The sequence below is a fragment of the Peromyscus maniculatus genome, chromosome 9, assembly GCF_049852395.1.
Source record: "Peromyscus maniculatus bairdii isolate BWxNUB_F1_BW_parent chromosome 9, HU_Pman_BW_mat_3.1, whole genome shotgun sequence".
In the NCBI taxonomy this organism is placed as follows: Eukaryota; Metazoa; Chordata; class Mammalia; order Rodentia; family Cricetidae; genus Peromyscus; species Peromyscus maniculatus.
This window is the reverse complement of record NC_134860.1, coordinates 119,092,708-119,106,355: the sequence shown is the minus strand read 5'-3', so window position 1 is coordinate 119,106,355 and position 13,648 is coordinate 119,092,708. Positions and strand designations below refer to the sequence as shown.

At 47.8% G+C, this 13,648-nt stretch overlaps 1 protein-coding gene across 23 annotated transcripts in view; it reads left to right on the top strand.

Annotated features, from left to right (window-relative positions):
• Nucleotides 1–13,648, top strand: part of Dock9 (dedicator of cytokinesis 9) — a 279,931-nt gene that overhangs the window by 182,646 nt on the left and 83,637 nt on the right. For all 23 annotated transcript variants that reach the window (XM_076545581.1, XM_076545587.1, XM_076545586.1 and 20 more), the window contains exons 22-27: nt 153–239; nt 977–1,066; nt 2,483–2,598; nt 3,196–3,265; nt 4,129–4,254; nt 6,345–6,416. In XM_076545581.1, coding sequence (XP_076401696.1) covers nt 153–239; nt 977–1,066; nt 2,483–2,598; nt 3,196–3,265; nt 4,129–4,254; nt 6,345–6,416 — 561 coding nt within the window. The remainder of the gene's footprint in view (nt 1–152; nt 240–976; nt 1,067–2,482; nt 2,599–3,195; nt 3,266–4,128; nt 4,255–6,344; nt 6,417–13,648) is intronic.

Sequence of the window (13,648 nt, the reverse complement as noted above, 5' to 3'; positions counted from 1 at the left end):
GTGGTGGCGGCGGCATTGCTGCTGTGGCCAGGCGCAGCGCTGCAGCCACTGGAGCCTTGGGGCCTTCTGCCCCTCCTCGGGGTCCTGCGTGATGGTTGTGTGCGAGCTGAGATAGCTAACCTGTTGGGATCTTTCCCTGTCTTTCCTTTCAGCATTATGGTCCAGAAATTAAGTGGGTAGAAGGAGGCAAGCCTCTGTTGAAAATTTCCACTCATCTGGTTTCCACGGTGTACACTCAGGTATGGGTTAGCGATCTCATTCCAGTGACTACTCTGTGACCAAGCTGTCTGTGTAAAACAGAATCCTGGTGTCCTGTGAATGTATCATTACACTAGAGGCCTTTATTTGGAAAAAGTACACGGGAGGTGCTTATGTGTGCTGATACACATGAAAAGTAATTGATAAGTCTGTGGCATTGTTCAGCTGTTTTCCTGTGCTGGAGGATCCTATGGATGTCATTTGTACATGGTCAATTTTATAATCTTAAAGAGCGTTCATGATGACTCCGTGGTAAAGGGCACCCAGTACAAAATCATGAAGGTCAGAGTTCAGATCCCATGGAACAAACAAGCCAAGCATCTCACCCATGCCCATCCCCCTACTTCCAAGGGTATCAGAGACATGGGGGTACTAGGGCCTGCTGCCTCCCAGCTCTGTGTTCAATGAAGAGAGATCCTGCCTCAAAGGGCTAGGCAGAGCGATAGAGGAGGACTCCCAATTCCTCTTCCATCCTCTTCATACACACTAGTGTGTGCAGCCCTACACACATGTACTCAGATGCACAGAAATGCATACACACACACACACACACACACACACACACACACGCACACGCACACGCACGCGCACGCACACGCGCACGCACACGCACACAGAGGCATAAATATATGCCATTCGGGTTTGTTCCCTGAAGCAGGATTCTCCTGTTTCTAGAAGCATATACTAACAGACGTTCTTCTCCTTCTCTGCCCCTCAGGATCAGCATTTACATAATTTTTTCCAGTACTGTCAGAAAACGGAATCTGGAGCCCAAGCCTCAGGGAATGAACTTGTAAAATACCTAAAGGTACCAGGTGGCTTTCTTAGTCCCTTTTTAAAGTGGCTTTGGAAATAAATTGGGTTTCCCTGTTGGTGGTGGGTATTGTTGCTTACTGCCCCTTGTAAGCTTGTGTGAAGATGCTCCTACCTGGATGCTCTCACAGTGGTGGCTTTGAGTGTCTGTAGATAGGGGACCAGAGTGAACTCGGAAATAGCTCTGTTCCTGCATGCATGCTCGTCCCTGTGCTCACCTGACAGACCTTTGCTGGATGTTTACCAGCTGCTAAGCACAGGAGACGCTGTCCCAGCTTAGCCTGTTTGGTGCTACTGTAGCAGAATACCTGAAGCTGGATCATCCTAAAGAACAGAAATGTATTTTTCTCATAGTGCAGAGGGCTATGAGAGGATCAAGGCAAGAGCTGGGTGGTAGACAGGAGGAGGAGGAGACAAACTCATCATTTTCTAAGGAACCCACTCTAGCAGTCTCCGTGATCCATTCCTCAAGGTTGAGCCCCCATGGTCTGATCACCTCTCCTTGGACCCTATCTCTTCTTGATTTTGCATTGAGGATTAGTTTCTATCACAAGCTTTGTGGAGGACACACTCAAATCCCAACAGTCCTGACCCTTAGAGAACTTAATACTCACTTGATGGCAGCCTCCTGGGTAGACAGAGGTAAGACAGCGAGCCTGACCCAGCTGTCTGCGGGAGTTAGGTGTGTTCCTGGAGCCACTGTGTAGCATTGACAGCAGGACAGGGGGGACGTCAGTACAGAAGGATTGTAGAAGAGTGCTTTGAATACAGAGTCACTAAGTGGCATTCCAGGTGTAGGACAAAATAAGATGCAAGAAATGGAGTAGGGACTTATATTAGGTCTGATCCAGAGAAAACGGCCTACATATTTAAAAATGAACACACGGGACATTATGACCGTTAGCTTCTCCTCCACTTCCTCCACTTCAGAGACAGCTATGGCTGCCTGACCATTCTTCTTGGTCACAGCCCCTCGTGATTCCTCTTCTGCCTCTCTGCGCTTTAAAGACCTTTTGTAATTACACTGGTCCACTGTAGACGCCCTGTTAAGGACAACTAGTTAATGGTCCTTCTTCCCCCTCACTGTGGAGCATCTTCACGGAGCCTGCAGTTTAGGACACAGGCATCCTTGAATGCCATTCTGCTTGCCCTCAGCTTCCCATGTATTTTAGAGGGAGTGCTTCCGTGCTCATTTGAAATGAAGTGGACATTGCCTTGATAAGCCAGTGGGGTGTGGTGGCATGCACCTGTTGACACAGGCGCTTGGGAGGCTGAGATGTGACGGTCATTGGCAGCCGTGAATTCCAGTTCAGCCTGGGTTATGTAGCAAGACCTCCATCTCAAAGAGAATAACTGAAATGAAATAGATTTTAAAAAATGTAACACGTGTCTCACCGTTCCCTGTGTGTAGAGTCTGCACGCAATGGAAGGCCATGTGATGATCGCTTTCCTGCCCACCATCCTAAACCAGCTGTTCCGAGTCCTCACCAGAGCCACTCAGGAGGAGGTTGCCGTTAATGTGACTCGGTAAGGGAGAGGATGGATGGATGGAAGGATGGGTGGAAGGAAGGATGGATGGATGGATGGATGGATGGATGGATGGATGGATGGATGGAAGGATGGATGGATGGATGGAAGGAAGGAAGGAAGGAAGGATGGATGAATGGAAGGATGGATGGATGGATGGAAGGAAGGATGGATGGATGGAAGGATGGGTGGATGGAAGGATGGAAGGAAGGATGGATGGATGGATGGATGGATGGATGGATGGATGGATGGAAGGATGGATGGATGGAAGGATGGATGGATGGATGGAAGGATGGGTGGATGGAAGGATGGATGGATGGATGGATGGATGGATGGATGGATGGATGGATGGATGGATGCATCCATACTCTTCTTCCCTTCAGTCCATCCACACCTGGAGCCTACCTGGGATGCTAGTATGTGATGGTCATTATGCTGGAGCGATGTCTTTTAACCTCGCACGGAGGCACCCGTCTGACTCCTTGTCTGCTTGTTTGCTGAGTGCAATGGCGTCACCCTTGTTCTGCTGTGAAGATAATGAAATGTTCCCATTTCCACATCACTACTCATTGCTTTATTCATCCCTGTGGTGTGTAGGGTCATTATTCATGTGGTTGCCCAGTGCCATGAGGAAGGATTGGAGAGCCACTTGAGGTCATATGTTAAGGTATGTAAAATAAATAAACACATAAGTCAAGCTGCTACGATCATTTACAGCTGTGGCTCTCCAAGTTTCCTTCCAAAGACTTCTTTCTAACAAGACTTGTCATTTAAGGGGTGCATTCGGAATTTAATACCTATGTATTCTCTCTGGTCTCCGCTGCCAAGGCTTGTACCTGGACAAGGAGGAACTAGAAAAGAGGCAGCCATTCCTTCATTTACCTAATTTTATCTTTTAAAAAGATGAATGTAGCTCAACTCTCAGGGGAATGAAACAAGAATTGTTTTAAGTGATCTTGCGCAGACATCTTATACATTGGCAATCTTTATATACCTTTTTAAACCACCTAAAATCCCCAGCGTCCCTGTTACTTTTGAGAATGGAAGGTTAACTCTGGCCACAATCAAATCCAAAGGCTGTGTGGAACAGCATGAGGTATTGTTGTGATAAACAGCAAGAGGTTCTTGATATGTAGTATTAAATGAGCGTAGTGACAAACACCATTCTAAAAAGTTACACATCCTGTGATATGTGAACTTTGGCTGTGTGGTACTTTGGATTCTCCGGGACCTGTTAGTCTGTCCTGTGACATGTTTCTAGAAGGTCCCATTACTGATGAATTGTGTGCTAGGTGAGCTCTGAACTGCTGACGTGTACAGTTGCCATGTTTCAGATGGATTGCTAGAGACATCTTAGACACGCTCTCTGTCACATGACGATCACCCTTCCCACCTTCGTTTCCATCCCTTCTCCCACCCTTGAATGTGCACCTCAGTCCCGATCTCTGTTCTCAGAGGCCTCACAAGCTTTCTGCCCCTCAACTTGAAAGAACCAGTGAGTAAAGTCTCTTTCTCTCTTTTTCTTTAAAGTTTGCCTATAAGGCCGAGCCGTATATCACATCTGAATATAAGACGGTGCACGAGGAGCTGACCAAATCCATGACCACCATTCTCAAGCCTTCCGCTGATTTCCTTACCAGCAACAAACTTCTGAAGGTAACGTTGGGACAGCCAGCCTGGCTCTTCGGGGTTAGCGCCGATCTCCAAGGGATAGGGATGCCTGTGTGGCACGCGTGAGGTCCCTGGGGCTAATGAGGGGCTAATGGGTACTGAGAGCTGCTTAGGACAAGAAGCTCCCCAGTACTGCTGCACAGAACCGTGAGAACAGAAAGTGGCAGTGTTCTGTGTGTGCATTCCTTTTGTTTCTAGGAGGAAGAATTTTGAAAGTTTTCACCATAAAGAAATGAAAAAAAAATGTTTAATTTGGATATATTTAATCTGAGTTAAACATACCAAAGCATTAAATGTTGCACTGATAATGTATATAACTTTCATGTTGCAGTTAAGTAAATTGAGAGCTAGCCATGGTTGGCACATGCCTGTGGTCCCAGCTACTGGGAGTCTAAGCAGGAAGGATCATGTATTAGTCAGTCTTCTGATGCTGTGATAAACACCATGACCAGAGGCAACTTAATGAGGAAAGTTTATTTCAGCTTTCAGTTTCAGGTGGTTAGAGCACATTTGGTGAGGGGGTGAGGGAGGCGCAGCCGTAGGCAACGGGATGGGGATCTGAGTGATCACATCGTCAGCTGCAAACACAAAGCAGAGAGAGAGAGAGAGGGAGGGGGAGAGAGAGAGGGAGAGAGAGAGAGGGAGGGAGGGAGGGGGAGAGAGAGAGAGAGAGAGAGAGGGAGGGAGAGAGAGAGGGGGGGAGAGGGGGGGGGGAGAGAGAGACAGAGAGAGAGAGAGAGGGAGAGAGAGAGAGGCGAGCTGGCAGTGAGGCAAGGCTGTAAGCCCTCAAAGCTCACATCCAGTGGCATACTGCCTCCAGCAAGGCCACACTTCCTCAAGATGCCATACTGTCCCCAAACAGCACCACTAACTGGAGACCAAGTGTTAATGCGTGAGCCAGTGGGGAACATGGCTCTTTCCAAACCCTGTAGGTCCCTTGAGTGCACAATTTTGAGACCAGCCTGGTTAACATGAACTGTATCTGGGAATTTTTTTTTTTTAATTTTTACTAATTAACTATTTTCAAAAACCAATTAATGAAAACCAGGTGTGGTGGCTCACACCCATGATCTCAGAATTGGGGAAACAGTCAGGGGGATCAGAGACATCCTTCCTTACATGATGAGTTGTGATCAGCATGAGCTGAAACTCTCTCTTAAATATATTCATTTAATATATAAATAACTTTATATATTATTAAATAAAAATATAAAAATGTAGGGAAAAAAAAGTTAAATTTCATAGCCTAATCAGCTAAGCCTATTTGTGTGCGTTGATAGACAGTTACCACCAACAACACTGTTAAATCTGAGTGACCAATGTAGCTGAAGGTTTTCCTGTGTCCCGCCTGGGCCACAGCCGCTCAGATCCAAGTAAACACACCGAGGCTTATATTAATTAAAACTACTCAGCCATTAGCTCAGGCTAACTACTGACTAGCTCTTACACTTAAACTCAGCCCATTTCTGTTAATCTATGTGTTGCCACGTGTTCTGTGGCTTTACCTGTGTACCATTACATGCTGCTCCCTGGATGGTGGGCTGGCGTCTCCTGACTCAGCCTTTCTCAAGAATTCTCCTTGTCTGCTTATCCTGCCTATACTTCCTGCCTGGCTACTGGCCAGTCAGTGTTTTATTAAATCAGTGTACAAAAGCATTATCCCACAGCAGACCAGAGTTAGTTCTCCAAGTCCCAGTTTGCGAGTTGGGTCTCAGATGAGAGCCGTAAAGAATGAATTAGCATATTCAAAGTCACATTGTCCCTGTTTGAAGTCAGAGGGGGACACGGATAAAGATGGCAAAAACCGTGTCACTAAGCAGGAGGTTGACAGAGGAGAGACCGTGAATGACCAGTGCCTCTTGCTGGAGAGGTGCTCCGTCTCCCAGGGGCCGGCTATGTGCTGTGTGTGCACAAGGAGCAGACGTCTGCCACCCGCCCCGGATCTATGAGTGTCTGCCAGAGGTGTGGTGTGTTTTAAGGTCGACACTTGCTTGTCTTTGCTAATACTGTCAGTGTAGGAGAGGTCACCTCTTTCCTAACAGTGCGTCATTTTGTGTTTTCTTCTTTTCTTGCAGTACTCATGGTTTTTCTTCGATGTGCTGATAAAGTCCATGGCTCAGCATTTGATAGAAAACAGCAAAGTGAAGGTGGGTGACTCCGTTGGGGGCCTGGTTGTCGTGGGAAAATGGCTTTCACGGGGTTGACAGGTCACACCTATTTATGTTTTCTGTGCACCAGGGACTCCCAGGATTATTTGATGTGCTGTACAGTCAGTAAAACATTTTGGCTTCACAACAGTCCTGTGAGGGGAGTACAGTTTTTACATAAAGAAACTGAGGCTAGAATGTTTGAATTATTTGCTCAATCCTGCAGTTAATGAGCAGAAGGACCAAGTTTGGCAAATATCCAGCTCCAAGGCCTTGGTTCCTGGCTGCTTACGAGGTTATTAAATCCAAAGAAAATTACATCTTTTTCTTTGACTAGCTTAGAAATCTTCAAGCTTTTTGAATTGGGACCAATTAAGCATTAATGTAAAATGCCATCATCTGGTGTTTATTAGGTGTCTTAACCGTGGTGGATATTTCTGTCTACAGATGGTTGCATCTCACCAGCCACCTATCCTCCAGAACCAAATAACAGGCGCTGATATGTTCCTTCTCTTTGGGGCAGATATACGTAGTCTTAAATTTCCCCCTCCTTCAGTGCTCCTTCTTGGGTACTGGGTATGTGTGTTTCTGTGACTGTGTGCCTTGGTTCCCATGAGGCTCATCCCCAAACAGTTGGTCTTGTCTCCAGCTGGTTTAGGATGTGGCTCTCCGAGGCTCACGGCAGCTTCTATGGAGTCCTGATGTAGGACACGCACTGACATTGTCACTCTCTTTAGTGAGTGGAAGGAGCTGCTTCTGAGGCAGGAGTTGGGAGCCATCCTGTGACAGTTGTCCTGGTGCAGCCGAGGGTGTGACTGGGAGCAGGAGAAGCTTGTGCGAGCGTTGGGATGTGGGGCCGCATGTGATGGGGGTGCATGTGCCCTTCGGATGCGTGTGCTGTGAGAAAGCCCTGAGAGGGGACATCAGAGGCTCAAGACCTTGGCCTTTTGGCTCAAGGGCTCTGGTTCCTCAGAGGAATCCTAGGCAAGGTGTGGGGCGTTTACCCACCACCCCCACAGTTCCCCAGAGTTTTCTTGAGTGCAAGCAGCAGGAAATATTAGATAGAAGGATTTATAGCGGAGAATCTTGTGGAGATAAACAGATAGAAAATAAAGGATAGCCTCGAGAGGGCCTGGAACCTATTCCAACGGGCCCGGACTGTCTCTGGCCCAGGGTTTTTATAGAGACGCCAAGGGGTGGAGCAAAAGACCCCCTCCCCCAGCACAGCCAAGTGCAGACCATCTCAGACCCCTGCACTCAGTGCAGACCTGCTGGGTAAAGCCACGAGGAACCCCAGAATGGGTTCCCACAGCAAGGGCCACCAGATTTTGCTGAGCAGAAGGTTGGTGGCCCGGAACCTGCAGACATACCTCACCTGCTGAGCAGGCATTGATCCTCGCCAGTTGGTCTCTTTATTTGTTTGTTTTTCCTGTTTCAGTCCAACCTAAAGATTTTGATATTTAGTGCACAGGAAGACGCCAGATGGAGGGGGGTGTTGCTTGCCTTGCACAGAGATGTGCACCCTCTAAATTCATGCCAAATCATGCTGCCAAGGAAGAATCAAGCAGTATGCAGCCAAACGTGTGCTCTTACACATACCATTTGATTATATTATTTTTCAGTCAAACATATCATAAGTGCAACAGGATTCTAGCCTGCGGATTTTCCATTGTGGCCCCGGATCAGATAGTAGACATTTACTTCCTCAGAGTTCAGAAGCTGGAAGTTCTAGCTTCCTCCAACCGTGAGGTTGACCTCTCTGAGGTCTCTACTCTGCTTATGGATCGTTGCTTCGCCTGCAGAGGTTTATGTTCTGTGATGACACCTGTCACTTTGGATTATGCCCACCCTGATGACATCATTTTGCCTTAGTTTCTCCTTAAGACCCTGGCTCCAAACACAGTCCCCCACTGGGATGTTTCTGGAGTGCTACAACCTCAGCATATGGGCTGAGCTGATGATTCCGTGGATATGGAAGCGTGGGACCTGAGTCCATGTCTCTGGAGAGCCAGGCTGGGTTGCACGTTTCTGTAATCCCAGTACTGCTGTAGTGAGACCTTGTCTCAAACAAGATGGAAGGTGAGGGCCAATGAGGGCCAATGCCTGAGGTTGTCCCTTGACCTCCGCGGTCAGGTTAAGGCACACACATGCCTACGCAGGGGTGGGGAGTGGTGGTGGTGCCAGGGAAAACGCATGAGCAAGCACCTAGGGAAAAAAACTCATCTTCAAGATATGAATTTGGGAGTGTAGTTCAACCTACAAAAAAAGCCCTGGGATAATTTTTATGTTTTAATCCTAGATAAATAAGATCACTTCAGAGGACATTGTGACTTGACTATCTTTTAAGTGTACCTGTTTTGCTCAGCAGATAACCCTTCAGTGTTACAAAAATAAAGGAGTTTAGGTGGAGCATGTGCAGGGACCTTGGTGGTCACTAAGCCTTGGAATCATCTTTCCAGATCACGTGGCTTCGTGGAGCCCAGAACTGCTGGAGAAAGCAGCCCCGTGAGGGGCTCCGCCCCTTCCAGCCTTACAGGCTCCCCCACCTCTGCTCTAAGAAATGCTTTGTCTGTCTTTGGAGTTTCAGTCTTTTCCTACCTCCGTGGTCTTAGTCCTGCAACGATGTTTAGAGGGTGGTGAACAGCCCGATTCCCTATCCAGTCCTGGCCCCAGCCTGTAAGAGCTCCGTCTCTAGAGTGGAGCCCCAGTGGAGCTGACTCTGAAGGAGACTCAGGAGCCCCTCCCGACACTCTAAAGGATCTTCCATTTTAGCCCCGCCTGCTTGTGCTAGAGGTGCCCTCCTGCTTCCCACAGGCTGCCTGTCCATCTAGGCCTCCTGACACGAAGCTGCTGCAAGTGCTGTGCACGCACATGCATGCACACACACACACACACACACACACACACACACACCACACACCACACACACACATACACACACACAGCACACACGACATACCACACACACACACACACAGCACGCATACATACATATCACACACACCATACACATTACACATATACACATACAGCACAGACACACACTGTACCACACATATCACACACACCACACCACACATACCACATACATCACACACATACATACATACACACCACACACATCTCACACTCCCACATACACCCCACATACACCACACACATCACATATATACACATTACACACAACACACAGCACATACATACATATACACACCACACACATCATACACATCACACACACATATGTTCTTAGTTTAGGGAACAAGTTCTTTTATCATTCATGATTTCCTTCTTGGGTCAAATCCTCTTGAGTTTTTATATGTTTATCTAAATATCCTGAATTTATTCGGATATCTTTCTATTGCAGACTTTGCTTTCCTCCTTGGTGAGTCTTCCTGAGGTACCCATTCATCCCGCATCCTGCACCCCTGGGCCTTGGGCTGGGATGGGAGCTGATGCAGCTTTGTTGTTACTTTTGGGGATCTAGTGTGAAGAGCTGTGGGGACACCTTCAGTGTACAGCTGTGCACATCCTAACGGTGGATGGGTGATGCTCCCGCACATATTGGCATGGAAGCATTAATGTGGAAACCATTTTGCTTTCTTTGGGACACCTTCCAGTCCCCATCTGTCAGCTACATTTGAAGCGTTCCCTGAACTGGCACTGAAAGCAGCTCCAGAAGGTGGACCTCTAGCTTCTGATGCCGTGCGTGCCTGAGCCCGACGCAGGGAGTCAGAGGTCCAGTGCGTGTGACTGAGCTTAACTCAGGGAGTCAGAGGATCCAGTGTGTGTGGCTGAGCCTGACTCAGGAAATCAGAGGGTCCAGTGTGTGTGGCTGAGCCCGACTCAGGAAATCAGAGGGTCCAGTGCGTGTGACTGAGCCCAACTCAGGGCCATCAGAGGAGGCAGGTGCTTGGAATTCACACTGAGTTTTTGAGGAAGGTGTAAAACTCATGGCAGCAGGGCCTGCTGGGAAGTTCTCTGACTCTGCATTCGTGGGCGATGTTTTGGGAACTTCTTTCACTTATGTTTAGTAACTGTAATTCCTTCACACTTGCTTCCCACCTCTTCCTCCCACGCTGTGTCAAACCAAGTCCTGACATCCCACAGGTGTCCTCAAGAAGAGAGTGTGGAAAGCCCACAGAGGTAGGAAGCATGTATGTCCTAAGTGCTGTTGCTTAGCCTTCATGCAAGGCAAGAGTTTTTATTTTGAAAGTGCACTAAACAAGTAGATTGTTTGGGCTTTCCCTAAAGCAAACCTGAGCACCCCTGTGCCTGTGTGGCAGACAGAATGTCACCACCCAGCTTCCAGCCCCCGGGTCTGTGAGTAGCTGTTTGTCAGATGTGGAATGCAGGAGAAAACCATAAAGGGCGAGGGCACATCCTCCACCCTGAAGCCGCCGCGGTGGTTGGAAAAGGAGCTACCCAGTCAGGACAATGAAAACAGGGTGTAGGAAGGTGTGTGTGGGAGCCAAGCAAGCAAAGGCGGACATGGAGGTGAACTTTGGACCTTGAAGGATGCCACACTTAGGGGAAGGAGAATGCGTCGTAGGCAGAGGCATCAGGTCACACTCAGCAATGTGAATAGTGTAATGAATGACCTAGGACGGTAAGCTGGAGCTATTCCTCCAGCCCAGCCATTCCCTTCTAGGTTTTGATGAAAGGGAACGAAAGCACCCAGCCACACAAAGACCTGTGCATGAAGGTGCACAGCAGCTTTCTTCACGACAGCTAAAACCTGGAAACAACCCAAACGCCCATGCGATGGGAAATGGGTAGGCAAGTAGTTGGTGATGCAGTATGACAGAATACCACTTAGTATTAATAACAAAAACCCAACTGCTTATTCTTGCAAAACTATGCGCAACTCTTAGGAGTATTGAAGTAAAATTCAGACCCCAAATGTTACACAGATGGGTTCATTTACATTTAAGACAATCTAGGAAAGGAAAGATTTAGGGATAGAAAATGACGCCCACCGTTAGGACCTAGGCATGGAGGAGTGGGCCTGGGAGAACTGGGCTGGCTCCTTGATCGCGCTGGTTACGCAACTCGTTCGTCCGTCAGAACTTGCCAGACTCTGCACTTGGACAGTCTGAATTTAACCGAGTGTCGTGGTGCATGACTATAATCCCAGCCCCGGGGAAGTCAGAGTTCAAGTCTAGCTTGGACTACAAAGCAAAACCGACTAAATGAAGCCCGGGGGCTGGAGAGACTGCTCGCCGGTTGGTTAAGAGCACTTGCCGCTCCTGCAGAGGGCCCCTGCCCGATTCCCAGCAGCCACGTGATGGCTCACAACTGTAATCCCCTCGGGCAACGTGTGGCCGTGCCTGGGGCATAGGAGACAGAGAAGTGGAGACACTTGTGCCAGGCTGTGGCTGAGGAGTGAGATTCTGCTTGCCTGAGAAGTCTGTGTCTCGGACTCTCCCCTTGGAGCTGTTCTTGTATATTCCCACTCTGCACGCCGGCCCCATTATCCTAGATTTTATTTTCCCTTTCAGTTCACTTTATAGTGATCTCCATAAAAGCATCTAATTACCTAGGTCATTATTACTTTTACAGCCTCCAAATGTGCGTCTTACCACATAAAAAAGGCCTTAGTTTGTTTTATTGTCAAAACAGAATTCCTTACTCCGGCTGTTTGTGGCTGCCAGGAGGGTGTCCCACAGCTTTCAGAGGCCCCGAGTGACCCTTGCAGTGTGACTGGTGACGGCGTTACTGATGGGTTGACATGTAAATCGTCCATCGTGCATCAGCACTTGTGAAACTATAAACTCACGGCAGAGATTCATCTGAACACAGAGTGGAGAGGGTGGCGTGATACATTTAATGTGACCAACGGTTCAGCTTGAGCAGTCAGCGACATGTCTGCAGCTCCTGCTTTTGGCGCCCGCCCTCGCAATCTCTGACAGGGAAGGCTTTTTAAAAGATATCACTACTGCATGACTCTGAGACAGAATTAGCCTCCGTTAACCTCTAACACCGTACTGTATTCAGCTTTCCCGCAGGTGTCCCCAAAACATCGTTTTACAGTTGGCTTGGCTGAGTCGGAATGTAAATAAGGCCCAAGTACACCGCATTTAGCTGATGTGCTTCTCGGATTTGGGGGCAGGGGGTTGGTTTGATTTTGTGTTTTGCTTTTTTTCTTTAATTCTCAAACTGTCTCCTCTCTGTTTTCAGTGCAGTGTGTGTGCTAAACAAACAAACAAACAAACAAACTGTGGTATTTGTCCAGCAGAATTTCCTGAGTTCTAGGACTGGCCAGTTGTTATCCCACAATGTTATGTGATATGGCTCCTACGTTACCTACATGCTTGCAGCTAAAATTTAGACACTTGGTTTGATATTCTTTCTGGCAGGGATACTTCATAGCTAGTACTGTTATATGCTGTCAAGAACATATATGTGTGATAGTCCCATTTTTGGTGATAATATTCGTTAATGTGTTTCCCGTCCATGACAAGGGTCTTTTATAAAACATTTTCCCTGGGTTTGTAGCTGTTGAGTCAGCCCAGCAATGAAAGACAGCAGCGTTTCTTGGGACTCCACTTCCCCGGGATTGGCCATCTTAGGTAGTAAGCAATCTTGCCTGATGGTGAGTTGGCTTTTGTGTGGGTTCTAGAAGCCAATCGCCTTTCAGCGTGGTCGTCCCAGGACATGAAGTGATTGGTACACCAGGAACAAAATCCTTTTCAAAGCAAGATTTTAAAGAATTGGTTAAATTCGTATTCATATAACTTGATCCTACTTCACTGGGTTCTTGAGTGTGTGTGTGCTTAGAAAACTGTCCTTGTGTTAATTGAAATGATTAAAAATAGGCACTTCAAATCTTCATGACAGGGTCTGGTGTTTAATGCATAAAATTACGCATAGTTTCACATCAGAAAGATACCGATCTGACTGCAGTCTCGAAGTGTGGCCTGCTTGGTGACATCCTGGCGCTTGTACAACAGACCAGACCACAGTGGTTCAACTGTGACAGGAAAATCACGAGCTGGTAGGCGGTTTGGAGAGGACGGCTTGTCCCCCCAGGGTCATGCAGGAACTCAACCTCCCATCTGGCTATCCAGCCTCGGGTGTTACCCTCTCCGACCGTGTTGGAACTGGCTCATCATCACAGCATATTCCAGCGTAGAAAAGAAAAGAACAAAAGCAGTCTGCTTCTCTGAACATGGCCTGGGAGGACCTGCCACCCTGTGCAGCCCATTAGACGGAACCTAGTCACATGGCCC